We start from the raw sequence: 19,756 nt of genomic DNA on the forward strand, positions 1-19,756 counted from the left end.
TGGATTAGTGTTTTATCGGAATCGCGGCCAAATCTGACAGGTTTTAGCCCGTTTCTGACAATGTCAATCCGACTTTAAGAAAAGTCGGATTGACATTGTCGAGAACGGCCAAATCCTCTTGGATTTGGCAGCTTATTGAATACTTACATGTCTGTTCCTTTCCGTCGGAAAGGATCCGACATCAATTGAATATCCTCCCAAGGTGCATGGCTTTGCACTGTGAAGTGGACATTTTTGGCTTCACAAATGGCATCCATGTCATGTAATACTAGCATTAAGACTTTCCTGTTAATGGAAAAATAAAACATCAAATGGTCCATTGTGTCAATTAAATGGATTTAATTTCTAATTTTTAGAGATAATAACACTTATTATCAAGGGAGCGCAAAAATAAAATATACAAACTCTTTATTTTTAAAATGTATATAAACAGAAAAAACCCACATTCAATAAATACATTGGAGTCAATATACATAAACACCGCTATCCATATCTTTATGAAAACTGATATATCTATTTCATATTGCCCTTTATGACAACGGAAAATGTCTATTTAAAGTGTCCAAGAAATCCTCATGGATAAAGCTGTTGTAAATTTATAATCGTTACTTTCCAGTAGTGGTTGATACTTAAAGTTCCTTCTTGTGGATAAACAGCAACAATTGTAACCACCGCCTCTATTTAATGTTACTGCAGTTGAAAGTTCATATATAACTCACGCGAGTATTAGAGGAAAGCATGGGGAGAACGCCGTGGTAGTTGGTAAATCACAGCGGTATGCTACGACCCCCACTATTCGTGGCTGGATCTTAATGACACTCGCGGTTGGAATATTTTTCTCTCGGGTGGGGTAGAGACCTCCTTTGCTCAGCCTCAGATTGCTTTTTCTTCCCCACCGCTGTCTTAGCAATCGACGTCCGCCGCAGTGTAGCTTGTTGTAAACGGGCTTAAAATGTCAGCATTCAGAATGTCCGGTAATGCACCTTCCTTACGCGTTTCTCCGCTGTTATCCAAGAGCGGTTTCGTCAGAGGATACATCAGCAGCCTAACAGGCTCTTTTTAAACTGCACCGGACCAATATCATTACTAATTATTTAATTAAATGCATTCATGTAATGACTCCTATATGTATTAGCTTACTAATTACACATATAAACAGCATTTCACAATCTATTATAGTTAAAAATAAAATAAAAATAAGCAACATGGTGGTTTAAGAATAACAATAGTATGTAATTATATGCAGATTATCATCTAATCCTTCTATCGATATCCTGTATCAATTATCACATATTCATAGCTAGGAGACAGAAACACTAAGAATCCCCACTTTATTCATAAAAAGCAAAGACTTTAAGGATAACCTAAATCCACATCAATACTGAAGCAGCTCTCATGGCGCAGGGGAACCATCACCTACACTCCATACAGTGAGTCCCATGTTCGAATCTGACTCGCTCAACTTGTCATTAATGTTATTTAGTTACTTTAAATAAAATTATTCTATCAATTTATTTATACTTATATTTTTATTTTATCACCTGGGATAATTTAACACTTCCTTAAAACCTAGTTCACCTATATATTATAATCATCCCATATTGTGATTCCATTGCTGCTTTAAACAACACAAAGAAACCCGTAAAAAAGGATCCAGGGTTTAAAGAAGGAGGGGAAGCGGAAAAAAACATTGAACCAGAAAAAAGTGTAGAAGAGATGGGAAAAGAGACCTGATGTTCATCATTTCTAGTGGATTTTTCTAGAGGATTTTGAAAGAACACACACAACGGAATATGCATTTTAATCCTAAAAAGAAAGCTGTTCCCAAAATGCAACTACTTCTAATAGTTTATTTGTTTATTTAATTAAAATCTTCAGAGACCACCAATATTTTTCAATTCGATGCTCTCATTCAGACGATCGGGGGTGAGGGTACCCAAAGAAAAAATCCAAAATGCCTCCCTTGTGCAAAGACGATTGAATCTGTCTCCCCCCCTTGGGGTAGGGGCCACATACTCAATCGCCTGCACCTTCAAAACTTCCACATTCCCAGCATGACAATATGCGACGTGCCTTGAAACACTATGTTTAAGGTTCTTTTTACTCACATTCCTTCTAGGCTCGAGAAACCTAACATTTAAACTTCTTGTCGTTCTTCCTACATATTGTTTTCTACATATGCAGGTTATCAGGTATATCACATACGTATGCTGACAATTAATAACTGTACCTATATCAAATTTCAGATTCAAAGACATTGATTCAAAGCTGGTACTTCTGTTAATCATATGGGGGCATGTTAAACAGTTTTTCTTTCCACATTTGAAACATCCTCTTAAAGGGGTTAACCAATTTAAAGCCTGAATGCTCCCTGATCTCTGTCCCTGATAGAAACTTGGGGAAACATGATTTTTTAAATATTTTTGGCCTTTCGAAATACAACCTTCACTGTCTTTCCAAGGCAAGGGTTAAGAGTCTTGTCTAGTTTGAGTATTCCAAAGTTTTTTCTTAGAACATCCTTGATCTCATTAGAGCAATTATTATATTTAGTAATGAAAGGGAGTATTTTATTTTCATCTCGTTCTTTACCCTTAGTTTCATTATTTTCCCCAAGTTCAATGATAGATGCCCTAGATAGAAGGGAGTCTCTACTTCTATTATTTGCTACTTTTAGAGATTTATCTAGCAACTCTACTGGATATTCTTGATCTAGAAAAGCCTCTAAGTATCTCAGCTTGCTTGTGAAAATCCTCTTGTCCCGTGCAGTTTCTTTGCATTCTTAAATATTGTCCCATGGGTATATTGTCTTTCCATTTTTGGTGGTGACAACTCTTGTAGTTAAGATAACCATTACAATCAACCTCCTTCCTATAGGTACTAGTAGTAACAACTTCTTCCCTGACAGAGAGAGCAATATCCAAATAATTGTGTGTAGGGTGATAAGAATACGTGAATTTTAAACCAAAAGTGTTAGAATTAATATAAGATAGAAAAGATGAAATACTCGACTCCCCATCCCAAATAATAAATAAACCATCAATGTACCGACCATACAGCACCAAGTTCGCCCCATAGGGACCACCCCAAATATATTGGTCCTCAAACAGGCCCATATACAAATTAGCAAAACTTGGGGCGAACTTGGTGCCCATGGCGGTACCGTGTATCTGAAGAAAAAACTGTGCATTACATAAAAAATAGTTATGTGCTAAAATATATTCAATTGACTCCAATACAAACTCACGTCATTCCGGTATCAATCCCACATCCTGATTTAAAAAATGACGACATGCCTCAATCCCCCCTTGATGGGGGATGTTTGTGTAAAGGGATTCCACATCACATGTTAAGAAAACATAATTTTGTTTCCATTTAACACTATCCACTAATTTCAAAAAATGGGACGTGTCTCTGATGTAGGATCGAAGACCCACAACGTGAGTTTGTAAAAAGGAGTCCACGAATGCTGATAGATTAGAAGTGAGGGACCCAACACCCGAAATTATGGGACGACCATTTGGCTTCACAAATGGCATCCATGTCATGTAATACTAGCATTAAGACTTTCCTGTTAATTGAAAAATAAAACATCAAATGGTCCATTGTGTCAATTAAATGGATTTAATTTCTCATGTAGGTTCACCAGTTCATAAGAATTACTACATGCTGTTCTTTAGGATGGCAAAATTGTAACCAGCTTAAATGAGAGACCGTTTAGCAGAAGAAAAATGAATTCTCTTAACCCAAAAAGAAGAAAAATGTTCAACACTACAGAGGAAAATCTTCCAATGGTTTTGAAACCTCCGCCTGAGACTGAATCAGTCCTAAAATATGCGATTCCATTGGCTGGGTCTGAAAGACAAAATTATGAATCTCAGAAACAAATTAAACAGATCCAAAGCAAACTCAGTGAGGTAAGCTGCTATGTGTGTGTATTTTGTTGGCCTGTTGTTTGTAATGGAGGGCACTATCTAAAAAACATGGGTTTAAACGTATGCCTCCCAACTGTGAGTCCTTAAAAGGGATTATCTCTATTTTTAGTGGTGTCCAAAGTGCCAATCGCTCTATACTAGTAGATCACATTTGACTGCTGCCCAATCAGGGTTTCCTGATTACTACTGGCTTACTGTACTGGCGAAGCAACTGTTATGTTCCTGTACTGAAGATGCGTCTGTCACATGTGACAGCAACAGTAAATAAGAATCCGGCTGATTCTTATTGGCTGAGGCTGTTCCATGTAGCAGGCTCTTTTACAGAGGCCAGGGAGGGGCTTGGTCAAGAGACAGTGGGGCATATATCCATTCATATGCATGGGCTGGTGCAAGGCATTTGTGCATGCTGTAGAAGAGTCTGCAGCCGCCCAGAGGAGCCAAAGGCTCAGACAAAATCCCTCCTCTCTGGTGACCCCTGCCTTCGACAGATTTTTGATGAAAGGGTCTCTTTTTCTTATGCACTGCAGGGCGCAGCCACACTCGCATGGAAATTCACAGAAGGGAAGTTATGTGCCATCAGTTCTTCCCCTCTAGTGCAGTGTAGGGGTGGGTGTAACTATAGTGGGTGCAAAGGATGACATTGCTATGGGGCCCAGATGCCTAGAGGGGCCTGGACCCAGGTTATAAAGTTGCATACTAACTTCCCAGATTTGCCTGCAAAGCATTTGGGTTTGATCCATTGCCCAGCCTGAATTGTGTGACATTTTCAGTTAGAAGTGTGTAGTGGGTGTCCTAATGGCAAGGGTGCACTGTGATGTGGCATCATTTGAACTGGAGGCCACTGTAATTTGGTACATTATGAACTGGAGGGCACTGCAATGTGTCATATGCTGATCTGCTCATTGTAATATTTAAGGCACTATAATGTTACATAATTAAAATAATGTGCACAATAATGTGGCACAACAAGAAAAGGAGGCACTATTGTATGGCATAATATGAACTGGGACACTGTAACATGGTGTAATTTGAACTGGAGGGCACTATAATGTGGCACAGTATGAGCGGGGGGAGGATGAGAGAAAGGGTGGTTCTGTAACGTGGCATAATATGACCTAGGAACAGTGTATGTCATAACTAGTTACCACTAGTTACCACTACTAGTAACTAGTTACCACTACTAGTAACAGTAATGTCACAGCCGGTGTCTGTTTTGCGGGCAAACGGAGCAACACTTAAATTGCTACGTCGTAGCACTATCTAATGGCCGTCAGTGTGCAACACACTTGAATTTCCCCCATAGAGGTGAGGATCAGCGTTAGTCTTTTTGTGATGACAAGGGGTAATTAGCTCGGTAGAGGGGTGTCAGGCCCAGACTGGTTTGTGGATCCAGACTAGGTGATGTTGGAGGAGCAGAGCATGAAGGTTTAGATTGGAAACTGTGCGGCTTGATGTAATTCCTCCTCATGCAGAATAGGTGAGCAAGAAAAGATGGTTAGGCTTGTCAATTACTTGCTGCTGGGATGCAGAACAGAACCATCTTACGGGATCGCCGGGATGGAGAGCAGAACCGACTACTTAGATAGCAACGCTGGTAAATGGATTAGGACCAGGGGCGTAGCTATGACTAAAGGGGCCCCATAGCACATTTTTCTCCTCCCCCCCCCCCCCCCTTCCCCCTCACCTCCTGTGCCCCGTGTCTTCTCCTCTAACAGCAGTGTGCTGCTCCTGTTGTAGGCACATCTGCTGTCAGAGTTACGGATGGCTGTCTCCCTGTTCTCACGAGACATCCGGCAGGCTCCGTGTCTCTCCATACTCACTGATGCTGGGAGGAGCCATGTTAAGCAATGCCATGCCGCGGCTCTTCTCAGCATCAGTGAGAACGGGGAGACAGCCATCCGTAACACTGACAGCAGATGTGCCTGCAGCAGGAGCAGCACAATGCTGTTAGAGGAGAAGACACGGGGCACAGGTCTCTAAAGGCAGCATATCCAGGTGCAGGCGGAGGGCCAGGCCCTGGAGGTGACCATAGCCCCGTAGCAACCGCACTCCCTGCACCCACGATACCTACGCCTATGATTAGGACCAACTATGGAGAATTGACAGAATGCGGAGCAAAACTGGCTTCTTAAGGCCCATACACACTAGAAGATTTTTTTCTATCAATTTGAGTGATGATAACTGTTTTGAACGATCAATATTGTTCAAATCGTCTAGTGTATACACAGCGAATGATGAACGATGCGCACACCCGTGCTCATTTGAAGCATCTCGTCAGTCTTCCATCTTCCATGCATGCAGCTCAATCCCTTCTATCCCAGCACAGCAGATAATTCGTTGGTCAGATAGTTTGTAAAATCGGTCAGTGTGTACGCTCAATCTCATTTATCAGGGAGTTCCAGGGTAATCACTCATTTTCTAAATTGTTCATCTTTCACATCTTTCAAGTCTTCTAGTATGTATGGGTCTTTAGACTTTGATGCTGGACTGTGGAGCAGGACCAACTATACAGGATTGCTGGGATGCGAAGCAGAACCAGCTACTTAGGCTTTGATGGTGGAGTGTGGGGCAGGACCAGTCGTGCAGGATTACTGGGATAATGCAGTTACAGTTAAGCGGAGTACTGGGATATTGCAATACCAGCTATACAGAATTACCGGGATTATGCAGTTCCAGATAAACACAAGCATTGGGATATGCAGTACCAGATAAACTAGAGCAATGGGATGTGCAGTACTACTTAGTGTCGTGTACACATTTGTTTGCTGGCACTTACAGAACAGTAAAGCAAAATGATCAATACTTCTAAGCAGAGCCGGCCCTAACCAATATGATGCCCTAGGCAAGATTTTGGCTGGTGCCCCCTAGCTCCACCGCTGGTTCCGCCTCTGACCTTACACCTCTTTCCCAGCACCATCACCCCATACCCATAGCAGTCCTTATTTTAGTGTTTGTACCCCCTATATTTTAAATAGGAACAGTTTGCACATTTGGCGCACAGCCCAAAAAGGGGTGTGTTTTTGTTGGCAAGGGGCATGGCCACACAATAGTATCCCCAATTCTAATTACGCCACACAGTACTGCAACTTCATTCACATTTGATTATGCGATAGTGTTCATAATTCATATTACATCCCACAGTAGTATTACTTTACCTTATAAACGTTACTACTCACAGTAGAGCCCCTTATTCACATCACATCACATCACACCCTATTGCTCTTTATTCACATTAGATGACACAGTAGTGCACCTTCTATATGCAACGCCACATAGTAAAGCACCTTATACACATAATGCCACACATTAGTAATGCATTTATACACATAATTCCACACAGTAATGCCCCTTACACATATGAGACACATTATTAATGGCCTTATAAACATAATGCGCCTTACACATTATGACAACCTTTATTAATGCCCTTTTACACATAATGTCCCTTACACATAAGCCGCACATCATTAATGCCCTTATACACATAATGACACACATAGTGCCCCCTACACATTTGCTGCACATTATTAATGCATTTTTACATGACACACACAATAATCCTTACACATATTCCGAACACTACTGTACCACCAACCCACTCACATGCACACAGCAATCACACTGCCATTAACACTGTGACCTCTGCCTCTGCTTGAATACAGATGTGTCCTCATAAATATTGCATCAATGCTAACATCTGGCACCTTTTTTTAATGAAAATGCATCTTATTTGCATTGCTATGGGGCTAGGATGCACAAGCAGCTTCTACTGATTAAAATGATATGCAGCATGCCTATATACTGTGTGAGACTGTGGCTGTATCTGCATATGAAATGCTACACACAGAATAGAGGCATGACGCATATCATTTTAATGATGCCCCTAGGCATATCAAATGCCCTAGGCAATTGCCTAGTTTGCCTATGCCTATTGCCGGCTCTGCGTTCTAAGTAATATTTTAAGCACTCCAGTTCTTGAGCTTTATTAGAAGAACTACTAATTCTCATTTTCATTAATGATTTATAATGCAGTATGTTGCAGAGTTGGAAGATATTTATGGTAAAGACAATGGTGAAACAACAGCAAAACATTTACCCAGGGTAAGCATATATTTGACAGTACTTTTTATGTTGGACAATATTGAAAATGAAATATATGTGGTAATACTGTTTAATACAAGTTCAGTATGAAATACCGGCTTATTGGATCCCGGCTGTCATAATACCGACTTCGGGATTCCGATGCGGCTGTCATAATACAGATGTTGGGATCCCGAAGAGTGAAAGACCACCAGGGGTGAGCGTAGGCTGTTTTCCCCTCTCCCCTGGGGTGCATAGGATTCTACTATTCATTTATCTTAGCATCATGTTTGCATACCAGCACACAACATGCAAAGGTGTAGCACTGCTATCAGGGTGTAGTATGTTATGCCGGCGGACGGGCTCCCGGCGACCAGCATTCCGGCACCGGAATCCCTACCGCCGGCATACCAACAGCTGGGCGAGCGCAAATGAGCCCCTTGTGGGCTCGCTGGGCTCGCTACGCTGCGGGCACGGTGGCGTGCCACGCTATCTATTCTTCCTCCAGGAGGCTCTTGGTCTTGGACCTCCAAGAGGGAGAAAAGCTGTCGGTATGCCGGCGATCGGGATTCCGGCGCCGGTATGCTGGTTGCCAGGAGGCCGACTGCCGACAAAGTGAAGACCACCCCTGGTGTAAACCCAGCATTCACATACCTGTTAGAGGGGGCCATTCAGGTTTGTTGGCAAACCAAAAAAAGCACACTAATGGACAAAACCATGTGCAGGTGGGGCAGATTACATTTGGTATGTTATATCTGCCCCACCGAAGCAACTATTATGTCACTGTACTAAAGATGCGTGTGACAGCAACAGTCAATAAGAATCCGGCTGATTCTTATTGGTTGAGGCTGTTCCATGTAGCAGGCTCTTTTACAGAGACCAGGGATGGGCTTGGTCAAGGGACAGTGGGGCATATACATTTCATATGCATGGGCTGGTGCAGGGTATTTGTGCATGCGGGTGTAGTACTGGTGACCGTCGGTCTCCTGACCGCTGGTCAGCTTACAGACGCCGGGATCCCGGCAGCATACCGATGCCGGGATCCCGGCGGGGAAGGGCGAGTGCAACAAGCTCCTTGCGGGCTCGGTGGCGACCTGCGGTCGCCACGGGTGCTATTCCCACTCTATGGGTGTCGTGGACACGCACGAGTGGAAATAGTCCCTGTTGCTCGGCATGCCGACCATCGGGATAGTGAGCCGTCGGGCTCGTGGAGGAGGTCATGTGACTGTCGGTCAGCTGACCAGCGGTCACATGAATACCACCCCTGCATGCTGTAGAAGAGTCTGCAGCCGCCCAGAGGAGCCAAACTGTCAGGCAAAATCCCTCCTTTCTGGTGACCCCTGCCTTCGACAGACTATGGTAAGAAGGGTCCCCTTTTCTTATGCACTGCAGGGCACAGCCACACTCGCATGGAAATTCACAGAAGTTATATGCCATCAGTTCTTCTCCTCTTGCCCAGTTGCTTGCTTTTTTGGTTTGCTAACAAACCTGAATACAGCCCAGAATACAGAAAGTCACTCCTGGCTTCCTTTTAGATTCTCAAACATGGTCAGAAGAGTCAAAGCCGGCCCTAACCAATATGATGCCCTAGGCAAGATTTTGGATGGTGCCCCCTAGCACCGCTGCTAGTTCCACCTCTGAGCCTGCACCCCTTTCCCAGCACAATCACCCCTCACCCATAGCAGTTCTCATTTTGGTGTTCCTACCCCCTATATTTTAAATAGAACAGTGAGCACATTTGACGCACAGCCCAAAAAGGGGTGTGTTCTTGCTGGAAAGGGGCATGGCCACACAATAGTACCTTCAATTCAAATTATGCCACACAGTGGTGCAACTTTATTCACATTTTATCATGTGATAATGTCCCTAATTCACGTGACATCACACAGTAGTACCACTTTACCTTATAAATGTTACTCCTCACAGTAGTGCCCCTTCACATTACATCACACTGAATTGCTCCTTATTCACATTACACCACACCATATTTATATACATAATACCACATAGTAATGCCCCTTACACATTATGCCAACCTTTATTAATGCCCTTAAACACATAATGTCCCTTATACATATGCTGCCCATTATTAATGCCCTTATACACATAATGACACACATAATGTCCCATACACATATGCCGCACATTATTAATGCATTTATACACATGACACACATAATGCCCCTTACACATATGCCGAACACTACTGCACAACCAACCCACCCGCACACACAGCACTCACATAGCCGCTAACACTGTGACCTCTGCCTCTGCTTGGATACAGATGTGTCCTCATACATCTTGCCTCAATACGCCAATCAGCAGGAAATGTCTGGCGTGAGTCAGCTGCCAGCTCTGCTAACAATGAAAATGCGTCTACATTCTGTGTGCAACTGTGACTGTATCTGCATACGAAATGCTACATTACAGTGATTTCCAGGAATACACTGTGGTGTAGCATTTCAGATGCAAATACAGCCACAGTCACACAAAGAATATAAGCATGCCATATATCATTTTAATCAGCAGAATCTGCTTGTGCCCCCAGACATACCAAATGCCCCAGGCATTTGCCTAGTTTGCCTATGCCTAGAGCCAGCTCTGAGAAGAGTAGACTAGGGAATAAACTGAAAATAAACAACCTAATTGAAAATAAAGCTGTCTTTACATATTAATTCAGTGATAATGTATAATGCATTATACTGTAAGAGTCCACAAAAAGAGGCAAAACATTACCTTGCATAACAAGAAATCCCCAGTCATGTGGCTTACTTCTTGGCCTCCCTAGGTTTTTACCCTGGCTTGGTTAATCAAAGTCTATACCTGGGCATTAAATCAGACCTGAAGAGAATGTATAAAACATTTGCAGAATCTGCTGTCATGTGAAATATGAAGTAGAAGTGAATGGAATTATTACGTCTATACATTTCCCCTTCTTATAGCCGGAGAAGCAGTTGGTGAACCTGCTAACTAACTGCCATTCTGCTGCAGAAGAATTAGATACTACAATCAGAGAACAACATCAAGTAAGAAAGTTATCATTCAGGTTTATTTCTGGTATAGTGGAGAAAGGAGGAATATTTGTAAACTTCACAGTTTCCTTAATTCATTCCATATATTTAGTTGCAATGAAACCTTAACTAAATGTGCTTCCAATGAAAAACATAATCAAATTGGGGTCCTACTAAGGGGGTATGCAATTAGGACTTTTCACTATTTTTAGGGCGAATGGGGATTTGCCCTATTCAATAGCAGAGTTATTTTTTTGCCCAGGTGAAAAATTGAGCAGCAGTGAAAAACATTTTGGATCAGCGAATCCACGTTTTCCTAACTATGCCGGCAAAAATGCGGGTCATTTTGGCCGATTTTGAGGCATTTTTCTATAATGCCTTTTCACTAAACAAAAGGTGAAAAGGGATTGTCGAAAATGCCTTAAAAACAGGCGAAAATGGGCTGTAAGGAGGGGGACGAAATCAATAGCTCCGAGATTACCAGAGCAAATTGAATACCCCCCTAAGGCTATTCAACAACTCCTTGACCCCACTTTTTATTCTGTTTGGTGTAGTTGTGACTGTAACATTTTATATTGGGCGTGGTATATTTTGTCAATAGTCAGCATGTTACACTAACCCTAATCTAACTCTAATCTTAAGGGCCCCATACACTAACATGTCATGTCCATCTGACATGTCGCCGGCGATCACCCCGGCAGTCTCCGGGGGGGGCAGTATCGCCCAAGATACATCGTATGCTGTCCTTTTGCATAGGATGTATCTTGGGCGATCCCAGCCATGCCTGCGGGGTTGGACGTGATTGAATGTGCAGCACATTCAATTTGGAGGATCCGATCAGATGCTCAAGGGAACGTGCATCGGATCAGATTGGAAAAACCTCTAAAATGCCCGATTTCATCCGATATATCGGGCCGAATGCCCAAAATCGGATGAAATCGGGCATTATCGTTCTAGTGTATGGGGCCCTTAAGACTATTTTAACTCTAAAATCGTGTGTTTCGACATTGTGACTGATTGCCATCACAATGTTGACATTCTGGCAATGTTGACATTGTCAATGTCATGTTTAATGTTGACATTTTGTACATGTCAACATTATGCTGTCAACATTCTGAATATATAACATACTTATGGCATAACTTTTATATCTATGGCTTAGTAAGTAATTATGGTATTTTTTCCACTTCAGATCTTGGAGTCTTTGCTTCGGGTATGTACTTGAATAACATATATGTGTCGTGTGTATGCATTTTATTTTGAATACTGCAGTATAAGATCTTCCAAAACTATATGCACCTAATATATATTTTCTGTAACTTGGTTTTCAAATATTTATGTTTCTTTATTATTCTGGTTTTAAAAATGGTTACTTATAAGTAGAGATGAGCGGGTTCGGTTCTCTGAGAACCGAACCCCCCCGAACTCCACGTGGTTTACACGGGTCCGAGGCAGACTCTGTTCTTCCCGCCTGACTCGGAAAATCCGAACGAGGCAAAACATCATCATCCCGCTGTCGGATTCTCGCGAGATTCGGATTCCATATAAAGAGCCGTGCGTCGCCGCCATTTTCACTCGTGCATTGTAGAGAGAGCGGAGAGGACGTAGCTACGTTCTCTCAGTGGAAATCTCAATATCAGTGCTCAGTATCAGTGCTTACTTATTGCTGATCAGTAATACTAGTAGTGTGTCTCTCCTGCTCAGTGTCAGTTCTCAGTTAGTATCCTAGGTTTAAAGCCTACGTTGTATCTCTGTTTCCGGCAGACACAAGTCTGCAGATGTTCAAAGACCTGCTGGTGAGCCGCCAACAACTCCTCCTTCATTTTCTACCGCCACTGGAGCTGCCAGGAAAAGGATAAAATTTCCAAAACCACCCGCAGGGCAGTCAGGAGCAAGTGCTGACATCTGGTCTGGACTGAAGGACCTGCCAACGATTACTGACATGTCGTCTACTGTCACTGCATATGATTCTGTCACCATTGGAAGAATGGTGGAGGATTATATAAGTGACTGCATCACTGTAGGCATGTCAGACAGTCCGTACGTATACTGGCAGGAAAAAGAGGCAATTTGGAGGCCCTTGTACAAACTGGCTTTATTTTACCTAAGTTGCCCCACCTCCAGTGTGTACTCCGAAAGAGTGTTTAGTGCAGCCGGTCACCTTGTCAGCGATCAGCGTAGGAGGTTACTTCCAGAAAATATGGAGAAGTTGATGTTCATCAAAATTAATTATAATAAATTCCTCCGTGGAGACATTTACCAGCAATTGCCTCCAGAAAGTACACAGGGACCTGTGATGATGGATTCCAGTGGGGACGAATTAATACTCTGTGAGGAGGAGGATGGACATCCTGCCTCTGTTGAGCCAGTTTGTGCAAGGAGAGATTGATTGCTTCTTTTTTGGTGTGGGCCCAAACCAACCAGTCATTTCAGCCATAGTCGTGTGTCAGATCCTGTCGCTGAAATGTTGGGTTTGTTAAAGTGTGCATGTCCTGTTTATACAACATAAGGGTGGGTGGGAGGGCCCAAGGACAATTCCATCTTGCACCTCTTTTTTTTTCTCCTTCGTCCTAGAGGATGCTGGGGACTCCAAAAGGACCATGGGCTATAGACTGGATCCGCAGGAGACATGGGCACTTTAAGACTTTAAATGGACGTGAACTGTCTCCTCCCTCTATGCCCCTCCTCCAGACCTCAGTTAGATTCTGTGCCCAGAGAGACTGGACACAAACTAGGGGAGCTCTACAGAGTTTCTCTAGAAAATACTTTTCTGTTAGGTTTATTATTTTCAGGGAGCACTGCTGGCAACAGGCTCCCTGCTTCGTGGGACTGAGGGGAGAGAAGCAGACCTACTTCTGTGAGTTAAAGGCTCTGCTTCTTAGGCTAGTGGACACCATTAGCTCCAGAGGGTCTGATCACTTGGTATAGCCTAGCTGCTCGTTCCCGGAGCCGCGCCGCCGTCCCCCTCACAGAGCCAGAAGAGAGAAGCCGGGTGAGTAACCGAAGCAAAGAAGACTTCAGTTAAGGCGGCAGAAGACATCAGTCTCAGAGGTACCGTGCAGCGCGCCATTGCTCCCGCTCACAAACAGCACTACACGGGTGCAGGGCGCAGGGGTGGCGCCCTGGGCAGCAATAAAACCTCTTTTAAGATCTGACACAGAGGTATACAGTGCACAGGCATTGTATACAGACCCCCGCCAGTATAAAAATAAGCGTCCATTTCGGGGGCGGGGGCTTCGTCCTTCCAGCTCTTATCAGCGCAATCTTTTCTCTTCACAGTAAGCTGCAAAGACGCTGGTCCTGGCCCTACACTTCTGTCACAAGTAACAGGGTGCAAAAACAGGGGGAGGCACAGCATAGTTGGAGTTGAATAAAAAAAAATAAAAAAATCAAAAATAAATAAATAAATATATATATATATATATATATATATATATATGCGCTGCAAGGTCTGGGGCATTGTATATTCCTTCAGACCGGGTCAGGCGCTGGGTGTGAGCTGGCAAACTCCCTCTCTGTCTCTCTAAAGGGCCTTTACTGTGGGTCTGTTCCCTATAGCCCAGTGTGATAGTGGGTGTTGGTATGCGTGTGTCGACATGTCTGAGGCTGAATGCTCTTCCCAGGAGGAGGCTGGTGTGAGGGCGGAACAGAATGTGGGAGTGGCTTTCGGCACAGCCGACGGCTGATTGGGTAGATATGTGGAGTGTCTTAAATGCAAGTGTGGCTTCGTTGCATAAGAGATTAGACCAATCTGAGTCTCAGAACCAAGCATGGAGACAATCCATAGAAGATGTTTTGTCACAAACTCAGACCCCCTCAGGGTCACAGAAACGTTTGTTTACCCAGATAGCAGACACAGATACCGACACGGATTCGGACTCCAGTGTCGACTATAGTGATGCCAAATTGAATCCTAAACTGGCTAAGAGCATTCAGTACATGATTGTGGCAATTAAGGACGTGTTACATATCACGGAAGACCCTGCTGTTCCTGATACTAGGGTCTGTATGTTTAAGGGAAAGAAACCTATGGTTACGTTTCCTCCCTCTCATGAACTGAACACTCTTTTTGGAAAGGCTTGGGATGCTCCTGACAAGAGGTTGCTGATTCCCAAGAGAATTTCTATGGCATATCCGTTTCCCTCTGAAGATAGGGTAAAGTGGGAGTCGACGCCCACGGTGGACAAAGCTCTAGCGCGCAGGGCCGTCTTAACAGCAGTGTAGGCCCCTGGGCACAGCAATGCACTGGGCCCCCTACCTATCCTCCAGCGGTAGGGGTGGGGGGGGTGCTATCAGCGGCAGCTTTGATGTCCCACGGGCGGTAGGGGGTATTCTATCTTCCGCTCAGCATGTAGGACTGGAGCAGTAATTTCTGCTAATTACTCCTTTACTGCACAGATGGGGCTAAACTGTAGAAGGGGGCATTGGGCTCAATGAAGAAGCCCTGGTACATGACTTCCAGGGTGTTAGGGGGTGTTTAATTCGTAGGGGAGGGGTGGATAGTGGAGTGGGCTTAATATTTATTGCTTTCCGGTAGGAGGGCAGCTTGCTTTACTACAGATATCTCAAGTTTCTGAAAATATATTTCTTAGATTTGAATGGGATAAAAAACTAGTGAGTTCCATCTTTCAGGAGGTACTGGGGACTTGGGGATCAGAGTTCAGGAGACAGAGCAATTCACCAACGAAAATATAAAACTGCATATTAGGCGTGTGGAGCTGGAGCAGGGACCAGTTGCTTGAAGGCTGATATCTCTGGTTCTGTACATAATAGAGACAAGCTGCCAGTGTCCACTGAAAGGGGAGAGTCACAGCTTTTGGATTATACTCTCAGAAATACTCTAAGTCAGACAGAACCTGAGATATCTGACTGGGAAGAGCAATTAACAGGCTTGGATGGGGACCTCTGCTTTCAAGTCCGATATCTCCAGTTCCCCAGGGCCGATTTTCACAAATCTGGTACCCCTGGAAAGAGGGGACCCTCAGCTATCAGCCTAGGGCCCTTATACTCCTGGGGCCCTTGGGCAAGAGCCCATTGAGCCCATACGAAAAGACGGCCCTGCTAGCGCGGTTGTCCAAGAAGGTGGCACTTCCGTCTCCTGACACGGCAGCCCTAAAGGATCCTGCGGATCGTAAGCAGGAAACTACCTTGAAATCTATTTGTCACTACAGGTACGCTGCTCAGACCTGCCGTGGCAGCAGCATGGGTGAGTAGTGCTATTGAAAAGTGGGCAGATAACTTGTCTTCTGAAATTGACACCTTGGATTTAGATAGCGTGCTTTTGACGCTGGGTCATATCAGGGACGCTGCAGTCTATCTAAAGGAGGCTGCGAGAGATATTGGCCTCTTGGGATCAAGGGCCAATACCATGGCGATCTCGGCTAGGAGAGCGTTGTGGACTCATCAATGGAATGGTGATGCTGACTCTAAGAAGGCTATGGAGGCACTGCCCTACAAAGGTTACGTTTTGTTTGGTGAAGGCCTTGCGGACCTGGTATCTACAGCTACCGCCGGTAAGTCATCTTCTCTACCTTTTGTCCCTCCACAGCAAAAGAAAACGCCTCAGTATCAGATGCAGTCCTTTCGATCTAATAAATTCAAAAAAGGACGGGGGTCCTCCTTCCTTGCTGCTAGAGGTAAGGGAAGGGGAAAAAAGATCGCCGGCTGTAGCAAGCTCCCAGGAGCAGAAGTCCTCCCCGGCTTCTACCAAGTCCATCGCATGACGCTGGGACTCCGCTGCGGGAGTCCGCACCAGTGGGGGCACGTCTTCAGCTCTTCACTCGGGGCTGGGCTCACTCAGGCATGGATCCTTGGGTGCTGGAAATTGTGGGCCAAGGATACAAATTGGAGATTAATTATCCCATACTTGGACGATCTCCTGATAAAGGCGAGATCAAAGGAGCGGTTACTAAAAAAACGTTGCGCACTCCCTGACAGTTCTGCAACAACATGGTTGGCTCCTAAATTTGCCAAAGTCACAGTTGATTCCGACAACACTGCTGTCGTTCTTGGGCATGGTTCTGGACACGGAACTGCAGAGAATTTTTCTCCCGATGGAAAAAGCTCTGGAAATACAGAACTTGGTCAAGGGGATTCTGAAACCGGCAAGAGTGTCGATTCATCAATGCACTCAGGTGCTGGGGAAGATGGTGGTGGCCTACGAGGCCATCCCGTTTGGTAGGTTCCATGCCAGGGTTTTTCAGTGGGACCTGTTGGACAAGTGGTCCGGGTCTCACCTACACATGCACCGTAAGATAAACCGATCTCCCAGGGCCAGGATTTCTCTCTTCTGTGGTTGCTCCAAAGTTCTCACCTTCTAGAGGGACGAAGATTCGGGATCCAAGATTGGATCCTAGTAACCACGGATGCAAGTCTCCGAAGTTGGGGAGCAGTCACACAGGGAAAAAGTTTCCAGGGAAAATGGTCAATCCAGGAAGCGTGTCTGCACATAAACATTCTGGAATTAAGGGCCATCTACAACGGCCTTCTACAAGCGGAACATCTTCTTCGCGGTCTGCCCGTCCTGATTCAGTCAGACAACATAACAGCAGTGGTGCACATAAACCGCCAGGGCGGAACGAGGAGAAGAGCGGCGATGGCGGAGGCCACAAAAGTTCTTCGCTGGGCGGAAAAAACAGCGCTCTGTCGGCGGTTTTCATTCCAGGCGTGGACAACTGGGAAGCAGACACGATCTCCATCCAGGAGAGTGGGGTCTTCATCAAGAGGTCTTTGCAGAAGTGACAAGTCGTTGGAATTCCTCAAATAGACATGATGGCGTCTCGCCTCAACAAGAAACTTCAGACATATTGTTCCAGGTCGAGGGACCCTCAAGCAGTAGCAGTGGACGCCCTAGTGACACCGTGGGTGTATCAGTCGGTCTATGTGTTCCCTCCACTTCCACTCATCCCAAAGGTGATACGGATCATAAGAAGAACAAGGGTTCAGGTGATACTCGTTGTTCCAGATTCGCCTCGGAGGGCCTGGTATCCGTATCTTCAGGAATTACTCATAGGAGATCCCTGGCCTCTTCCTCTAAGAGAGGATCTGTTATAGCAAGGGCCGTGCATGTTCCAAGACTTACCATGGTTGCGTTTGACGGCGTGGCGGTTGAACGCAAAATCCTAGCGCAAAAGGGTATTCCCGGTGAGGTCATCCCCACTCTACTGAAAGCTAGAAAGGAGGTGACGGCGAAGCATTACCACCGTATTTGGAGAAAATATGTGTCTTGGTGTGAATCCAAGAAGGCTCCTACGGATGAATTTCAGCTGGGTCGGTTTCTCCATTTTTTACAAGCAGGTGTGGATGCGGGCCTGAAGTTAGGCTCCATTAAAGTGCAGATTTCGGCCTTATCAATTTTCTTTCAAAGGGAATAGACCTTGCTTCCAGAAGTACAGACTTTTGTGAAAGGCGTGCTGCACATCCAAACTCCATTTGTGCCCCCAGTGGCACCATGGGACCTTAACGTGGTGGTTTGAACCTTTACAAACGGTTGAGTTGAAATTTCTCACTTGGAAAGTGGTCATGCTGTTGGCCTTGGCGTCCGCAAGGCGGGTGTTGGAATTGGCGGCTTTGTCTCACAAAAGCCCTTATTTGATTTTCCACGAGGATAGAGCGGAGTTGAGAACTCGTCAACAATTTCTACCAAAGGTGGTTTCTTCGTTTCACATGAACCAACCTATTGTGGTACCTGTGGCTACTGAAGCCTTGGCTGATTCAAAGTCTCTCGATGTGGTCAGAGCTTTGAAAATTTATGTAGCCAGAACGGCTCGTATTAGGAAAACGGAGGCTCTGTTTGTCCTGTATGCTACCAACAAGATTGGAGCTCCTGCTTCTAAGCAGACTATTGCACGCTGGATCTGTAATGCGATACAGCATGCTCATTCTACGGCTGGATTGCCGTTACCGAAATCGGTGAAGGCCCATTCTAGCAGGAAGGTGGACTCATCCTGGGCGACTGCCCGGGGAGTCTCTGCGCTACAACTTTGCCGAGCAGCTACTTGGTCGGGTTCAAACACTTTTGCAAAATTCAACAAGTTTGATACCCTGGCTGATGAAGACTTCATGTATTGCTCAATCGGTGCTGCAGAGTCATCCGCACTCTCCCGCCCGGTCTGGAGCTTTGGTATAAACCCCATGGTCCTTTTGGAGTCCCCAGCATCCTCTAGGACGAAGGAGAAAATAGGATTTTAATACATACCGGTAAATCCATTTCTCTTAGTCCATAGAGAATGCTGGGCGCCCGTCCCAGTGCGGACTCTATCTGCAGTACTTGTGCATAGTTATTGCTTTTGTTACACAAAGGTTGTGTTTTGGTTTCGATCAGCCTGTTGCTGATTTTCTGGTTTATGCTGTTAACTGGTTTTAGTTAAATGCCATGTTGTACGGTGTGTTGTGGTGTGAGCTGGTATGTATCTCACCCTTTGTTAACAAAAATCCTTTCCCTCGAAATGTCCGTCTCCCTGGGCACAGTTCCTATAATAGAGGTCTGTAGGAGGGGCATAGAGGGAGGAGCCAGTTCACGCCCATTTAAAGTCTTATAGTGTGCCCATGTCTCCTGAGGATCCCGCCTATACCCCATGGTCCTTTTGGAGCCCCCAGCATCCTCTACGGACTAAGAGAAAAGGATTTACCGGTAGGTATTAAAATCCTATTTTTTTTATTTTTTATTTATCTTCGCATTATGTGCTGTTTGTGCCGCCCACTTAGGTCGCTTAGCTTTGTCATCCAGCGACC

At 44.8% G+C, this 19,756-nt stretch overlaps 1 protein-coding gene across 19 annotated transcripts in view; it reads left to right on the forward strand.

The window, feature by feature from the left end:
* Window positions 1-19,756, forward strand: part of CCDC7 (coiled-coil domain containing 7) — a 502,159-nt gene that overhangs the window by 65,086 nt on the left and 417,317 nt on the right. For all 19 annotated transcript variants that reach the window (XM_063922082.1, XM_063922092.1, XM_063922099.1 and 16 more), the window contains exons 2-5: window positions 3,638-3,914; window positions 7,965-8,033; window positions 10,955-11,038; window positions 12,216-12,236. In XM_063922082.1, the coding sequence (XP_063778152.1) occupies window positions 3,729-3,914; window positions 7,965-8,033; window positions 10,955-11,038; window positions 12,216-12,236 (360 nt within the window). In that variant the 5' untranslated portion in view covers window positions 3,638-3,728. The remainder of the gene's footprint in view (window positions 1-3,637; window positions 3,915-7,964; window positions 8,034-10,954; window positions 11,039-12,215; window positions 12,237-19,756) is intronic.

Source organism: Pseudophryne corroboree, chromosome 5 (genome assembly GCF_028390025.1).
Source record: "Pseudophryne corroboree isolate aPseCor3 chromosome 5, aPseCor3.hap2, whole genome shotgun sequence".
Taxonomy (NCBI): Eukaryota; Metazoa; Chordata; class Amphibia; order Anura; family Myobatrachidae; genus Pseudophryne; species Pseudophryne corroboree.